General features: G+C 41.7%; 2 protein-coding genes across 2 annotated transcripts; one reads left to right on the forward strand and one right to left on the reverse strand.

Moving 5' to 3' along the window:
* Positions 1–2088: 2088 nt before the first annotated feature.
* Positions 2089–4536, reverse strand: LOC141608670 (receptor-like protein EIX2). The gene has a single exon (XM_074428013.1). It carries the CDS (start codon positions 4534–4536, stop codon positions 2089–2091), a length of 2448 nt encoding a protein of 815 aa, XP_074284114.1.
* Positions 4537–6215: 1679 nt separating this feature from the next.
* Positions 6216–18044, forward strand: LOC141608671 (uncharacterized). The gene is made up of 2 exons (XM_074428014.1): positions 6216–7287; positions 16483–18044. Exons 1-2 carry the CDS (start codon positions 6216–6218, stop codon positions 18042–18044), a joined length of 2634 nt encoding a protein of 877 aa, XP_074284115.1.
* The last annotated feature ends 258 nt before the right edge of the window (positions 18045–18302 follow it).

An 18302-nucleotide genomic window follows, 5' to 3' on the forward strand; every position in this document is an offset into this window, starting at 1 on the left:
TGTTCTGAAGAATTCGTGGTAATGTTAATTTACAGTATTTTGTTTAGTCTATAACACAGAATACAGGTTTGTCGAGGAGACGAGGACAACCTTTATACAGTGTATACGGTAATGTCATTATTGTCAATTGAATGATAACGAGTCGCAACAACATCAATCCCGACCCAAGAGTTCCCCCAAATAACAAACTTAAAAGGCGTCGATGTTCTAGATGGTCCATAGTAAAATTTATAGCAACATTGACTTAGACTAGTCGATATTGCATGCTATGGAGTAAAATTACAAGAGAAGACTTTGATTAACTCCAATATGTGATGACTGATGATCTTAATTTGTGGAGTGCCCGGCAACATAATCTACGTCTCATGTAAAACGATTTGTAAAGAAACATCTAATCAATAATCAAATGTCAAACTTGTTCGTATGAGTACGTCACTTATAAAAGCGAATTATATTAAAAGAAAAATCAGAGAGTAGGAAAATTGGGATAACTGGAGACGACTTTGAATTAAAATATGTGATGAAAACTCTGACTTGAAATATGTGGTTACCTTAAACAAGTTGTGTGTGCCTGCTGAAAACACGTCGAACCGTTGTACATAGTCACATAGACATGCACATGAATTTTAGAAAACGGAAGATTTCTCAAAGAAAAAGAGAATTCAATGGTGTGAATTATATGAATCTTGGCTTTAATGTGACAAACCTCAATTGATGGGAGTTGAATTATTATTTATATAGAACTTCTAATTACGAGCAAGTCTCTTATAAAACGGTTCTATAGTAACGGTTTTTCATGATAAACAACCGGAAAACAATTGTTTACATTTTGTTACTAATTAGGTGTACGGATTTCAATTCAATTCAAATTTGGAGATGATCATGATCTTTTACAGTTTATCCAATCACACGTTCTTTTCTTATTTCAGTAAAAATTGGGGGAAACTGTGTTTGTTTTAAAGGAGTGTGGGGAATCTGAGATTCTTTACACGTGAAAAACAACTCTATTTTATAAAGTTAATAAAGCTCATTTATTTTCTCCACATGTTTTTGGGAAAAATGATTACTCCGAGTTCAAGTACTTTATAGTAAAAGCCTGGAAAAATTCATTATTAAACTCAAAAATTACACATTTAATTGTATTACGTTTGATATATTTCATGAACATAGAGAATAGAAGGGAGTAAGTAATAAGAAGGGTAAAATATCAGATTATAAATTTATAATTGTATGATCGAAGATGAGGGTTGTAATAAATTGATAGACAAAATGCTTTATTAAGTAACCGTATAGAAAACATTATACTCTTTGTATCATAAATAAAGTTAAGCTAGTTATGCTCGTAAGGATGAAGTCTAGTGATTAATAAGACTTTGTGAAATTTCCAAGGGTCTCAAGTTCAAGTAAGGTGGTTAACCCCGGGAAAAGGCTACACATACACATAGTGTACAAAAATTATTCTCCAACATTATTTGGAATCTTTATATCAAGTTATCAACACAATACAAAGCATTATTTGGAATCTTTATATCAAGTTATCAACACAATACAAAGCACATCTATTAACAGAAGATGTTTTTGTCTAGTGGCTAAGACTCTATATTATGGATAGTAAGTTCTACCTTCGAATCCCTTCTCTCTATTGTAATGCCACTAAATACGCGTTTCATTAAACCCAGAAAATGATAATAATAACAAAAAAAAAAAAACAAAGCACATCTGTTAGTGAAAGACAACCCATGCTAATTAACTATATCTAAGGTACCCAAGTCATTTTCAAGTCCGAAAATAATAGCATTAATTAGGTAAATCCGGCCAGCATAAAAAAGATGATGTACAACCCAATGCTTACACAGTCGATTTGTTTACTGCATAATACTAATTATACTTTCGCTTCTATACACATTGAAACATAATTATACAAACAATCGTACACAGTACACCATGACAAAATCAGAAAGTAAACAAAGATACAAGAAACCAGAACATTGATAAATTCTGCAGAAGTGATCAAACCTGAAAAAATATGTGTTTATTTTACTACAGTGCCAGTCACTTTGTTGAATACATCACTACACATGAACCATCTCATCTCCGGTTGATCTTAGCTTTGGCAACCCTCACCTTCAGAGCAACTATCACATACAACCAGTTATAACCATCTTCGAGATACCGGAAAAATGCATGCCTCCACCTTCTATTCAACGCCAAACAACCAACAACACCCCAAAAACCAGTAGCAAATCCCGACATCACTACCAGGTCCAACCCCATTTTCTCAAGCTTCTCCTTATTATCGCCTTTCTCTTTATTGCTCCTACCCTTATCTTGCTCATCCTCTTTGCTTTTACACTTCTTGGGCAGAAAATCCCCACAAAGATAAGGATTTCCGGTATAAATTGAGGCTTGGTCCGATAGGGTTTGTAGCTGATTGCCAGTCGGGATTTGACCTGATAAATTATTGTAGGACAGGTTAAGGTGGCTCAATGTATATATTTGACTTATGCTTGTAGGGATACTTCCCCTGAGTTTATTCTTTGATAAGTCCAGTGAGATCAATGATTTCAAGCCCCCAATATTCTCAGGTATCGTTCCCGATAACTGATTATACGACAAGTTAAGACCCATCAAGCCGTAGATCTTTGTCATGTCATCCGGAATGTTACCCACCAAGTTATTACAGGAGAGGTCTATATCCACCAAATATGGCAGAGAGCTCGTATATGTACGCTCTATTCCTTGCATTACCTCACTAACGACACCATGGGAGAAATCCAACAGTGGAACAGGTGAAGTCATGCCTTTAATGTTACTTAAACACCGAGGGATGTATCCCGTAAAATGGTTATGTCCAAAGTCCATAATTTGAAGTCGAGGTAAAAAGCAAATCTGCCTAGGAATAGTGCCACTAAACTGGTTTCCTCTAAGCCTAAGTATTTGCAGTTTCTTCAATTTGTCGACACTAAACAAGTTGAATATTTCGCCTGACAACTGATTACCACCAATGTTTAGAACACTCAAATATGTGAGATTGCTCAAGCATGAAGGGACCTCTCCGCTCAACATGTTGTCATTTAAATGCAAATAAAAATGAGGGTCAAACCCATTTATGTTTTTATTATTAAAGCATGGAATATGTCCTTCGAGCTTGTTGTACGAGAGACGTACACATGAAAGAGTTGAAATATTGGTCCAACATTTTGGAATTACCCCTGACAAGCTATTATATTCAATATCTAACACACACAATGATGTAAGTTGGCACAAAGAATTGGGGATTCGACCACTAATTTGATTATTGGTAAGGTGGAGTGTTTTCAAGTTAGGCATCGTATGACTTAAACCTTCTAGAAACGGCCCATAAATGAAATTATGTGACAGATCTAAATCTTGCGCTTGATGATAGACTTCAGTTTTACTGTAATTTGACAAAAAATCCCAAGAGAGAGAGTTATTAGAGAGTTTAAAGCAACTGAAGTTAATGGGAAAAATAGGAGACCCGCTAAGGTTGTTGTTATAGAGTTCCAACCAGACAAGTTGTTGCATTGTGTGAAACCAGTTGGGCATGACCCCGGAGATGTTTGCATTAGACAAATCGAGATATGATAGGTTCTTTTGAGTTTGAAGCCATAGTGGAAGTCGTCCGTTGATTTTGCAGTGATTGGCAACGAATGATCGAAGTTGAAATGGAGGCACCCAATTAGAAGACAGGTTGATTGTTAGCATTGCATGATCCATGTATAAATACGTCAATTTTGAGAAGTTAGTGAAGTGTGGTTCAGACAAAACTGTGCCTTCCAACAGATTGTAGCTAATATCTAGAAATTGCAACTTGGAAAGTTTTCCTAATGATGTTGGTATTTTGCCACTCAACTGATTATTATTAAGTATTAAGAACTCCAAGTTTAATGGCCATCTAAGAGAGGATGCTATAGAGCTCAAATTGTTTTGGGAAACATTTAGTTCTTTCAAATTTGATAGATTCCCTAAACATGTTGGAATCTCACCAAATAAATTGTTAAAAGAAAGATCAAGGATTAGCAGGTTAGTGAGGTTACCTAATTGACAAGGAACTAACCCACCAAGAGAAGAAGACGAGAAATTGAGATGCCTGAGTTGCTTCATCAAACCCATCAATGTCGGAATTGAACTATAACTGAAGTTATTGTAGCTGAGGTCCAAGCACTCTAGCTGTTTCAACTCAAACAAGTAAGCCAAGGACTCGAGCTTCTCCATTTTTAGCAAGTGATTATTGTTGACTCCATTAAGGTCGAGCTTGAGAATATGGCCGGTTGTGTTATCACAACCCACTCGTCTCCATTCACAACATTCCTCGCTTTCCCATGAAGATGAAACCTCTTTGTCAAAATAGGTGAGGTTGTGCTTGAAGTTAAGCAGGGCCGCTCTTTCAGAAGGCTTACATTTCACGGTTATTAAGTGAGTGGCCGAGTTACTCGCCTTACAGCTACAGAATCTAGTAGTATTGAAAAAGATGAATGTGTAAATGAGTAGGCAAGTTTTTACCAAATTCCCCATTGTTTTGAATGTAGTATGTATTTCTTGTTTAGTTTATAAAACTGATGGACAAGGAATAAATAGCCTACATGCTACTGTCAGTATCATCTATTTGAATGATTGCGACTTACATCATTGTGTGAGTTGAAAATATGTAATGTATAAAACAGTAGGCAACTGATTACAATATTATTCTCCATTGTTATGAAGTATGAGCTAATAATTACGGATCGGAGTATTTAGTGTATTTTAGTTATATACTCCGTATATAGTGTATATAAACTTACGTCATATCAAATTATTAGCTCATACTTCATATACTACCCCCGGGTTTTATTGTTTGATAAGTCTAGTGCGAACAATGACTTTAAACCCCCAATATTCTCAGGTATCGTTCCAGATAACTGATTATACGACAAGTTGCGACTTATCAAGGCAGAGAGCTTTGTCATATCATCAGGAATGCTACCCGACAAGTTATTGTAGGAAACGTCTATATCCACCAAGTATTTCAGATTGCTCGTATATTCTCTCTCTATACCTTGGATTACAGGATGATCAGCGTAGAAAGACTATAAATAATCTAGTTGCTAACGTCAATATTGTCGACTGATCGAATGATTATATACTTAAATGTCAAAAGTTAAGAATAAAGTGGAAATATTAGCCACTAATGGAGACGACTTTGACTTACAATTGCATGACTTGTAAGTGGAAGAATTATGTGATGACTGGTGCCCGGCAAGATACGTCAGGGGTTCCTGTTCGAGAAAACAAAGAATGATGGATCGGAATTAAAATTATAGAATTCCTTACGAGTAAGTTAAAATGGTTTTATAAACTCGATTTTAAGCAACAACATCAGAGCCTTAATTCCAAATGATTTGAGGTCGGCGGCTGACATGAATCATCCTTTGAAACCGTCCATGAATGAACGCATACCTCAAAAAGCCAAAATATAGAAAGGAAAGGTGAAAAACAAAGGGGAGATAAACTCGATTTTAAGCATTCTCTCTAATTCCATAAACCCTAATCCCTAATTTTGAAGCTGATTTCTGATAGTACAGCTCCAGTTGATTCGATTCCATTTGTTTGGTTACTAATTTGAGATACAGATTCCCTGATTTGTTACTCATTTGATTGATTGACTTCCTTAATTTAGTAAAAAAAATTGGTCAAAATATGCAAAATGTATGTTTGTGTTGGCATCATCTGAAATAAAGATTTTTTGATCGAACATGATGGTAGTCAATTGGAACAACAAAATGTCGGGCCGGGCCGAGCCAGACTGGGTCTAATTGGGCTTTTTGGACAAGTTCTGAACATTATGAACTTCTTTAGTTATCACATGTCCCATTTTTATGTCCATCTTAGTGCCATAAAAATGGGATATTATGGAAATATATGATTCGGTTATCATATATTTAGCATATTATCCTTTGTATCTTTTAGTTATGTATTGTTCCTTTGTATATGGGTTGTTACCTTATTTGTAGGTTTTCCTTTTGACTAAAGGTTAACTAGGTTATGCATTGTATACTAGTATATAAGTTGAGGTGTTGTACGCAGCTTATCATTAAGAAATAATATTATCATTTTCTCATCTTCTTGATACTCATATTTTATCATGGTATCATCGGAGCAGGCTTGATCCTCGCGCCCGATTTTTTTTTCCACATCAAATACGATTTCTTCAAAATATGACAAAGATCGGAGATTCATTGAAAGGGGGAGAATCTGAAAGTGGTTACGATAAGATGATCATACCGCCGTCGTCACCATTATTCCTCCATCCCTCTGACAGTCCGAGTCTAAAATTGACTCAAACAAGTTTCAATGGCGAGAACTATGATCTGTGGGCCGATGTAGTTCGTAATGGGCTTGACGCAAAGAACAAATTAGGCTTTGTCGATGGCACCGTTACGAAACCCACGGATAAAGATAGTTATGAAGCAGTAGCGTGGCGTCAATGTCAAGCCATGATTAAGGCGTGGTTGCGTAGTGTGATCGATGAGAAATTACACTCGAGTATCACCTTTAATGGCGCCACTGTTGTAGAAATATGGAAGGAGTTGCAGGAGCGATACTCGGCTGGAAATGCACCCCGTATCCACCAACTCAAATGCGAATTGACTGACTGTAAACAAGGGTCTCAGTCAGTGGTTGAATATTATACACATCTCAAATCTATTTGGGATGAATTGGACAAGTATAGCCGTGTCCCAGACTGTACTTGCGGTGCCAAGTCTGCCTTCGTCAAGGAGAAAGAAGAAGAAAAGGTCCATCAATTCATTATGGGGCTTAACACCACATTATATGAACCACTCCGCTCGCATCTGTTGATGGACGACAATCTGACATCCCTTAGCCGTGCTTATGCACTTGTTTTAAGGGAGGAACGACACAAAGCAGTGACCAGAATTCGCGAGGAGCAGACAGAAGCTGCCATGGCCGTGCGTACTGGTGGAAGTCATAGCCGTGGCAGATCCGTGGGCAATGACCAGAAAGAGTATGAACCGCCACGGTGCACTCATTGCAACAAATGGTACCATACCGAAGAAAATTGTTGGGATAAACTTAGAATTAATGGCCGAGGACGGAGAGGAAATCGTGGTGGTGGGCGCGGTGGCAGAGGCAGTAGAGGAGAAGTAGCTCATGCAACCACCACGAATGAAGGTGCAGAATCATCAAAGAAGGCCTTTACCGACGATGAGGTCGAGCAACTTCGTGGACTGCTCAATGCAAAGTCCGAAGGTAATGAGAAATTATCAGGTACGACTTCTTTAAAATCATATGATTGGATGCTCGATAGCGGTGCCTCGCACCATATGACGGGGTGTAACACCCCCTCATACCAAGGTGCCTTACTAGGACCACCCTACCATGAAAGTGCGTTACCATCTCGGTTTCCCGAGGTTAGTATATACCAAAGCGTCTGAAATGAGCATCATTATTAAAGTAATGTAAAAATGCAAAGTTTACAATATCCAAAACCAAAAACTGTCTAACGAAATACAACTTCAAAGTCTTAACACTAAAAGGAAACTCGCTAAAACTCAGACGGTGATGCTATGACTCGTGGTGACAATATCCCAAGATAATCCCCAAGCTCTCACTAGCAAAACCTGTCAAGCCTGCTCACCATCCCCGAATGGATCACCGCAGATTCCACAAACAACAACGGGGTCAGTATTATGCAAATAACAAGACAAACAAATGCAATACTCGTCTGATCATCATCAACTCCCAATCACCCAAGCTCACATAGTAACCGACTACACACTAAAGTGTGTAGCCCTGCCAGATTACCCATCGCAACAGGTAGTCCTCGCCGCCAGTGGGTGACCGCAGCCGATCCCACCTAGTCCAGCTCCTCAACGAGCGACAACGATTCATGTCCCTTAATGTGCACATCCCCTCCCGTGGCGGGTTCCACGGAGGGCGAACTAGGGTGTGAAGCCACTCCCGCAAGTGACTCCACCACAATCACAATCACATGACATTACAGTCATCTCAATCCCCTCACACCAACACTGTCACAAAAACCTTCACTCTACGATGATCAATAGACGACGATAATTACAACAACAAGTCATGTAAAGCACAGTAAACTGAGTAGAGAAACCCTACCTTAGCAATAATAAAGAGATGCAACACGAACAATCAAAAAGGCTCCTCTACGAAGTCTTCTCCTATACAATGATCATGCAACACAATTACACTTTGTACAATTCTCAAACTCTTCCTCTCATATAAATGTACAGTAACTCACAACAATACAAATAATCATGAAGATAGAACTTACCAACAGTGCAACGAGAACTTAAACGCAAGAACCACGACGATTATCCACACAATGACGCTACGAAATGCTCGAGAGGAGGATTAGGGAATGATTTGGGTGTGATTAGGTTAACGTAGAAATGATAACGCTTATGAAATGATATTAGAAACTGACGCGGTTGTATAAAATACCCTAAACATTCCCTAATCAAACCGTCGAAATAACACTCCGCCAAAACGGACACTCGGTCGAGTAAGTGCATACTCGGCCGAGTGTCCAATACTCTGGCGAGTATTCACTATACTCGCCGAGTATTCCTCAGCGAACCAAAATAACACGCACCCGCAGCACTACTCGGCCGAGTAGGCTCTACTCGGTCGAGTAGGCTCCAAGGAGAATCCGTAGTGTTACAATCTTTCCCCCTAAAAAGAACTTCGTCCCGAAGTTCACACTCTACTACACAAGCAAGCACAACACTACGCCACAAGACTATAACAATCACATGAGACAAATCCAAGGAACTATACAAGCATCACAACAAGTTACCCCGAACGCATCTCCCGACTCGAACCAAACAAAGAAAAAGAATCAACAAAACACCATCGCGACCATCTCCTACCCCCCTAAAAAGACAACGGTTACGTCCCCGTAACCAAACATACCTGATAAAAAAGGTTAGGAAAACGTTCTCGCATAGCTTCCTCAGGTTCCCATGTGGCTTCCTCCACATTATGATTAGACCAAAGGACCTTGAGTAAGACCGTCTCACCATTCCGGTCTTACGAACCTTGCGATCAAGAATCTCCTTAGGAATCTCGGCATAGGATAAGGATTCATCAAGCTCGATGTTCTCCATCTCGAGGATGTGCGACGGATCACTCACATATTTCCGGAGTTGAGACACATGAAAAACATTGTGCACTCTATCCAAAGTCCGGTGGTAAAGCTAGCCTGTAGGCTACCTCGCCAACACGGTCCAGAATTTCATAAGGACCTATAAACTTTTGGCTTAGCTTACCCTTTTTCCCAAACCTCATAACACCTCGCATAGGTGACACTTTCAAAAGCACCTTGTCACCTACCGCGAATTCAATGTCCCTGCGGTGTAAGTCGGCGTAGCTCTTCCGGCGATCTTGAGTCGCTCTCATCTTTTGGCGAATCAACCGGATTTGCTCAACCATATCTTGAACCAATTGTGGCCCTAAAACCACTGCCTCGGAACTATCATCCCAACAAACTGGACTTCGGCACTTTCGGCCATACAAAGCTTCAAAAGGTGTCATCCCAATGCTTGTATGATAACTATTATTGTATGAAAACTCGATCAAATCAAGTCCTGCTTCCCAACTCGCCCCAAAGTCCATAACACATGCCCTTAGCATGTCTTCTAAGGTTTTGATGGTCCGTTCGTCCGACCATCGGTTGCTGGATGAAAAGTCAGTACTCATTTTCAACGTTGTACCCATCAACTCTTGCAGCGCCAAAACTTTGATATGAACCTCGCATCACGATCAGAAACGATATCTTTCGGAATACCATGTAACCGAACCACATGCTTTCTGTAACCCAATGTCAGCTGCATCTTAGACCAAGTATCCTTCATAGGGACGAAATGGGCTGATTTGGTTAGCCGATCCACAATCACCCAACTCATGTTGTTACCTTGTTGTGACCTAGGTAACCCCACAATAAAGTCCATGGAGATCGACTCCCACTTCCACTCGGCACTCGTCAAAGACCGAATCTTACCTTGGGGTCTCCTTTGTTCACCTTTGACCCTTTGACAGTCAAACATCTAGCCACAAACTCGCCTACATCTCTCTTTATGTTCGGCCACCAAAAAGTCTTCTTAAGGTCTCTCAAAGCTTGTCACCACCCGGTGAACTGAATAAGGAGTGCAATGTGCCTCGACAAGATCATTCTCCTTAAATCGCATCGTCAGAACACACCATCTCCCATCAAAACGAACACTCCCATCCGGATGTATAGAGAACCCGGAAGTCGCTCCACTCTCTACCTTTGACTTCCACTCCCGGATCTTAGGATCAAGCTCTTGCTTACTTTTGATGTTTTCATACAACTCGTTCGATCGTCAAATCCTCGATGGTATTCCCCTCTCGAATCATAAAGATTCCCAATCTAGACATCTCATCTCTCAACTTCAAAGAAGGACATAGATGTACATAGAGAATGAACGCTCTTCCTACTCAAAGCATCTCGACAAACATTAGCTTTACCCTCGTGATAGATGATCTCCATATCATAATCTCCAATCAGCTCCATCCACCGCCTCTGTCGCATGTTAAGCTCCTTCTGAGTGTAGATATACTTTAGACTCTTATGATCGGAGAACACCTTAAAAGTTGCGCCATAAAGGTAGTGCCTCCAAATCTTAAGAGCGAACACAATCGCACCCACTCCAAATCATGAGTAGGGTAGTTCTCCTCATATTGCTTCAATCGCCTCAAGCATAAGCTATCACTCTCCCTCCCTGCATCAAAACACAACCAAGACCGTTCTTTGAAGCGTCGGTATAGACCTCAAAGTTCTCACAACCCTCCGGCAAGGCTAGGATAGGAGCTGTGGGTCAAGCGTTCTTTAAGGTCCGAAACGCCGTCTCACAACTCTCATCCCAAACAAATCTGACTTCCTTCCTCATCAAGGATGTCATAGGCCGTGCTATGGTAGAGAAATCTTTCACAAATCTCCTGTAGTAGCCGGCAAGGCCTAAGAAACTCCGAATCTCAAGAACATTCTTCTGCGATTCCCACTTGGTAACGGCCTCAATCTTACTAGGATCCACGGATACCCCCTTCTTGGATATTACATGGCCCGGAAAAGCCACTTCCTCTAACCGTAACTCACACTTGGATAACTTGGCATAGAGCCGATTTTCTCTCAAAGTCTCGAACTATCCTCAAGTGCTCATCGTGCTCTTCCTTAGTCTTAGAATACACTAGGATATCGTCGATGAAAACAACCACAAACCTATCCAAAAATGGTGTGAAGATCCGGTTCATCAAATCCATAAAAGCCGCCGCGCATTGGTCAACCCAAAAGGCATCACTACATACTCGTAGTGACCATAACGAGATCGGAATGCCGTTTTAGGAATATCCTCATCCGCTATCCTCGCTTGATGATACCCCGACCTCGCATCAATCTTAGAGAACACACCACTCCACTTAGCCGATCGAACAAATCATCAATCCTCGCAAACGGATACTTATTCTTCACTCAGAACCCGATTGAGCTCTCTGTAATCAATGCACAGTCTCATACTCCCATATTTCTTCTTTACAAAAAGAACTGGGGCTCCCCACGGTGACACGCTAGGCCTGATATAACCCTTGTCTAACAACTCATGTATCTGCTTCTTCAACTCAGCCAACTCTTTAGGTGCCATACGATAAGGTGCTTTAGATATAGGACCCGTTCCCGGCTTAAGCTCCACGCTGAAATCGACATCCCTCTTGGGAGGCAAACTCGGTATTTCCTCAGGAAATACATCTTCGAATTCTTTCACCACGGAAATCTCAGAAGTTGTCGGCGGCTCTACTCGGTGATCTCTCACATGACAAAGAATTAAGAGACACTTCTTCCTTAAACATGACTTTAAAGTCATAACTGCTATAAACCTACACTTAGGCTTTACTACAAACCCTCTATAGGACACCCTAGCACCCTTGGGACCCTTTAAAGACACTCTCTTTTGTCTACAATCTATCCTGGCATCATACCTACCTAGCCAATCCATCCCGACAATCACCTCAAACCCATCCTTAGGAAACTCTAACAGTGGTCACTTTGGTAAATCTACCCCTCCAATCACCATAGATATGCCCTTATATAACTTGAGACACGACACGACTCCCCCAAGGTATGAACACATCATCTTTTACAACCTCAAACTTTCCCAAACCCATGGACACAAAGATGACTTTTAGACACAAAAGAATGTGTAGCCCCAATCAAACAAAACAAAGGACGGTACATTATTAACAAGAAAGGTACCGAACTACATGAGCATCATCTTGTGCTTCCCGCTATCCATCATGAAGAGCTTCCCACTATTCTTCCGTCCTCCACCCCGAATCAAGCATTGGAGGTACTTGGCTTAGCCGCCAAATCCGGGTGACACCGTTATTCTATTAAGCGCGATAAGATCCACCACCACCGCGGTTGTAACCGCCCGGTTTCCCCCCACCTCTGTTGCCTCATGAACCTCCCGGTCGGTTGCTAGCAAAACTCTGAGTCGGCCCCTGAGAGAAATTTCCTGATCGAGCTCCTGAACCATTTCCGGGCTTGTAGCTCGTGCATTCCCGCCTTTTGTGGCCTATCCCACCACAGTTGAAACACGTAAGGTTGGTGTTGTCACTTACAGCTCGACCTCCATTCTTTCCCCAACCACGAGAACCTCCAGAGAAACCAGCTCCACTAGAGAAAGCCTTGGCATGATTGAAATTCCCTTTCTTGTTGGTTGGCTGATTGTTGTTCCCGCTATCGGCCTTCCTCTTTCTCAGTAGCATCCCTCTCCTCGATCTCCCTTGAGAGATCCACCATTCTCTCGCTTGACCCGCTCTCGAGATACACTTCCTTGAGGTCGGTAGCAACCCCAGTGGCATACGACTCACAATCTTAGCAGACAAACCCCTCTCAAAACGGAGAGCCAAACCTCTTTGCCCGAGCCGCATATCTTCCACATAACGAGATAGCTCCAAAACCGATGATAGTAATCGGTGATCGTCATCTCCTCGGACATGGTGAAAGAATCAAAGTCGGATCTCATCTTGTGTCGGATATGCTCCGCACAAACCGCTCTCTCATAGCACTCTTCAACCCGCACCACGAATAGCCCCTTCCGCCTGGTAGTAAGCTCTAGCATCATCCTTGACGTTCTGCCACCAAACTGCAGCTTCTCCTCTTAGGTAGTACACTACCTGCTCAACAATCATGTCCTCGGGGCACTTAACCATTTCCATGAGAGCTTCAATCTCACGGTGCCACTTCTCGAGCAGCTTTGGTTCACCTACCCCGTCATATGTGGGAGGGTGGAAACGAGCAATGTTGATGCTAAGCTGGGTTGCATCCATCGTCTCTTCGTTTCCTTTTCCCACATTTTTGAGAGCTTCAAGGAGAGCCTCTTGTTGCTCAATCATGCGAGCAACCTCATCAAGAGTCATCTCTGAAGCTTGGATCTGCGCGGGAGTTCTTTTGGGCGGCATTTTGAGCTGATAAGAATGAAAGAAACGTAAACACATGCTCAAAATTTAACACCCTTCTGCCATAAGAACACTCGGCCGAGTATACATCATACTCGGTCGAGTAAAGATAACTCGGTCGAGTACCCTACCAGATACTCGGTCGAGTATCGACTCCAGAGACAAACGTCAAAACACAAAAAGAACACTCGGTTGAGTGCAACAACACTCGGCCGAGTGGACGCTACTCGGTCGAGTATACACTCATACTCGGTCGAGTTATCACAAACAGTAGCAAATGCTACTTTCCATCAAACAACACTCGGTCGAGTTTTGGCTACTCGGCCGAGTACTCCATACTCGGTCGAGTACCTGCCCTGCTCGGCCGAGTTACGCTATAAAAAGATTTACAGATTACGATTCCCCTATCATGCTCACTATTCCCGCAGCAAATACTTAAGGACTTAAAACCATGTTATAATCACGTCAGCATGCAATGCATATATTAAAACTTTAACACCATATTGTAACCACATCAGCATCCAATTTGCACATATGCTAAATCCAACGTTGAAATCACAACCCGTTTCATCTACTACTCTTTCCCATCACAACAGTTAAGAACTTCATCACACATATATGCAACTATCGACTTTTACCAACATGTATCTTCACATACGTGCACACACAAAGCCTAGTTCACCTCACACTTCCCCCCCATGTTACCGGCTCGAGTTAGTAAGGGCCAATGTGCGACTCCGGGACGTCTCCCGAGTCTTTGCGGTAGCTCCAAACAACTCTCCCCGGGTTCATTTTATTTAGACTCCCTAGGTTCATTAAATTCATTTGTTTAGGTGCCGGAATCTTCGGCTCTGATACCACTTTGTAACACCCCCTCATACCAAGGTGCCTTACTAGGACCACCCTACCATGAAAGTGCGTTACCATCTCGGTTTCCCGAGGTTAGTATATACCAAAGCGTCTGAAATGAGCATCATTATTAAAGTAATGTAAAACTGCAAAGTTTACAATATCCAAAACCACAAACTGTCTAACGAAATACAACTTCAAAGTCTTAACACTAAAAGGAAACTCGCTAAAACTCAGACGGTGATGCTATGACTCGTGGTGACAATCTCCCAAGATAATCCCCAAGCTCTCACTAGCAAAACCTGTCAAGCCTGCTCACCATCCCCGAATGGATCACCGCAGATTCCACAAACAACAACGGGGTCAGTATTATGCAAATAACAAGACAAACAAATGCAATACTCGTCTGATCATCATCAACTCCCAATCACCCAAGCTCACATAGTAACCGACTACACACTAAAGTGTGTAGCCCCCGCCCAGATTACCCATCGCAATGGGTAGTCCTCGCCGCCCGATGGGTGACCGCAGCCGATCCCACCTAGTCCAGCTCCTCAACGAGCGACAACGATTCATGTCCCTTAATGTGCACATCCCCACCCGTGGCGGGTTCCACGGAGGGCGAACTAGGGTGTGAAGCCACTCCCGCAAGTGACTCCACCACAATCACAATCACATGACATTACAGTCATCTCAATCCCCTCACACCAACACTGTCACAAAAACCTTCACTCTACGATGATCAATAGACGACGATAATTACAACAACAAGTCATGTAAAGCACAAGAACCGAGTAGGGAAACCCTACCTTAGCAATAACAGAGATGCAACACACGAACAATCAAAAAGGCTCCTCTACGAAGTCTTCTCCTATACATTGATCATGCAACACAATTACACTTTGTACAATTCTCAAACTCTTCCTCTCATATAAATGTACAGTAACTCACAACAATACAAATAATCATGAAGATAGAACTTACCAACAAAGTAACGAGAACTTAAACGCAAGAACCACGACGATTATCCACACAATGACGCTACGAAATGCTCGAGAGGAGGATTAGGGAATGATTTGGGTGTGATTAGGTTAACGTAGAAATGATAACGCTTATGAAATGATATTAGAAACTGACGCGGTTGTATAAAATACCCTAAACATTCCCTAATCAAACCGTCAAAATAACACTCCGCCAAACCGGACACTCGGTCGAGTAAGTGCATACTCGGCCGAGTGTCCAATACTCGGTCGAGTATTCACTATACTCGCCGAGTATTCCCCTCGCAGAACCAAAATAACACGCACCCAGAGCACTACTCGGCCGAGTAGGCTCTACTCGGTCGAGTAGGCTCCAAGGAGAATCCGTAGTGTTACAATCTTTCCCCCTAAAAACAACTTCGTCCCGAAGTTCACACTCTACTACACAAGCAAGCACAACACTACGCCACAACACTATAACAATCACATGAGACAACTCCAAGGAACTATACAAGCATCACAACAAGTTACCCCGAACGCATCTCCCGACTCGAACCAAACAAAGAAAAAGAATCAACAAAACACCATCGCGACCATCTCCTACCCCCCTAAAAAGACAACGGTTACGTCCCCGTAACCAAACATACCTGATAAAAAAGGTTAGGAAAACGTTCTCGCATAGCTTCCTCAGGTTCCCATGTGGCTTCCTCCACATTATGATTAGACCAAAGGACCTTGAGTAAGACTGTCTCACCATTCCGGGTCTTACGAACCTTGCGATCAAGAATCTCCTTAGGAATCTCGGCAGAACCAAAATAACACGCACCCAGAGCACTACTCGGCCGAGTAGGCTCTACTCGGTCGAGTAGGCTCCAAGGAGAATCCGTAGTGTTACACGGGGTGTCGCGAGTTGCTTAGTGATATTTGGGAGGCTGAACCGTCAACTGTTGGTCTTCCAGACGGGTCAACCATTGTGGCACGGGAACATGGCAAGATTGTCTTAAATAAGAAATTTGAATTAAAAGACGTCCTTTTTGTTCCATCATTGAATTGCCATCTTATTTCAATACAACAACTCATCCGTGAAAACAGTTGCATTGTGACTTTTAATTCTAATTGTTGTATAATACAGGACCAATCTATGAAAACAGTTGCATTGTGATTTTTAATTCTAATTGCATTGTGACTTTTAATTCTAATTGTTGTATGACACGGGTAACTGAGGTGGCAGCTAAGACGGGAATTGATGAAGGACGGATATGGCATCAAAGACTAGGCCATCCTTCTCGTAATGTTTTACCTTTCTTAAGTACTTTAATTCGGAAACCTTTATCCAATAATTCCGATTTTGTTTGTGATCCTTGTTGTCGAGCCAAACAAACTCGTTCTAGTTTTAAGCTTAATGATAAACGGAATGCTATTTTATTTCATTTGATCCACTGTGATATTTGGGGGCCATATAAGGCAAGCACTTTATCTGGGTCACATTATTTTTTGACCATCGTTTACGACCATAGTAGGAGTGTTTGGGTTCACCTCATGAAAGATAGAGGAGAAGTCGGAGATTTGATGAAATATTTTTGTAAAATGGTACACACCCAATTTGGAAAACAGGTAAAAATTGTGCAAAGTGACAATGGCACCGAGTTTCTTTCGGGACCATTGAAACATTTTTATAGCGAAAATGGTATGGTTTTTCAGACTAGCATGATTGACACCCCTCAACAAAATGGGAGGGTGGAACGAAAACATAGACACATTTTGGAAAAAGCCAGGGCCCTTCGTTTCCAAGCAAATTTACCTATTCATTTTTGGGGAGAGTGTGTGCTAACCGCAGCCTACCTTATAAACCGAACACCTACAAAAATTTTGGCAGGAAGGACACCTTATGAACTTTTACATGGTGAACCACCTAGTCTAGACAACTTACGCGTCTTCGGTTGTCTTGCCTATGCCCACAATAAGACAAAACCAAAAGATAAATTCAAAGAACGAGGGACTCGATGTATTTTCATAGGATATCCAAAACATCAAAAAGGTTGGAAATTATATGATTTGAAAACCCGTAAGCAAATTGAATCACGTGATGTCATTTTTCATGAACATGTCTTTCCTTATGATGATTTAAATTCTACAAGCAAAACCAACGACAATTCCAATACTTCTAACCTTGAACCTCCTGATGTCACAACCGATTTCGAATATGGAGAAGAAAACTTTGAGGTGCCTCCTAATATACATAATCAGACTCTTCCACAAGAACCCATAGTTGATAATATCGAGTCTGTTGACGAGGGCAATATGTCCACGGAAACCGAAGAGGAGTCTGACCCACATGATCAGGGGGAGAGTGACAATGCCGAGGGAGTAGAAAAGCTTGGTAAAGGAGAGCGACAGAAATTTGAGCCCGCATGGAAAAAGGATTACATTTGCAAGTCAACCCGTGTCATTACCACAAGCGCTGCTCATTCAACGTCGACTCCGCCATCGGTGAAAGGTACTCGTTATCCAATAATTGATTATGTCACAAGTAGTTGTTTTTCGGTGTGTCACAGGAATTTTATAGCTGCCATTGATACTAACAAAGAGCCCAAGAATTATTTCGAAGCCGTAAAGAAGGAAGAGTGGAGGTTAGCTATGGCTAGCGAAATTGAGGCGCTCGAAAAAAATGGTACATGGAAGATTGTCGACTAACCTGATGGAAAGAAGCCAATAGGTTGCAAATGGGTTTAAAAAATTAAGCATAAGGCGGATGGTACAATAGAACGGTACAAGGCACGATTAGTGGCACAAGGTTTTACTCAAGTCGAAGGAGTGGACTATCACGAAACTTTCGCGCCAGTTGCTAAGATGACAAGTGTTCGGTGTCTATTAGCTGTCGCCGTTGCAAAGAAGTGGAATATCGCTCAACTAGACGTGAACACCGCTTTTCTTCATGGAGAATTGAGTGAG

Source organism: Silene latifolia, chromosome 10, assembly GCF_048544455.1.
Source record: "Silene latifolia isolate original U9 population chromosome 10, ASM4854445v1, whole genome shotgun sequence".
Taxonomy (NCBI): Eukaryota; Viridiplantae; Streptophyta; class Magnoliopsida; order Caryophyllales; family Caryophyllaceae; genus Silene; species Silene latifolia.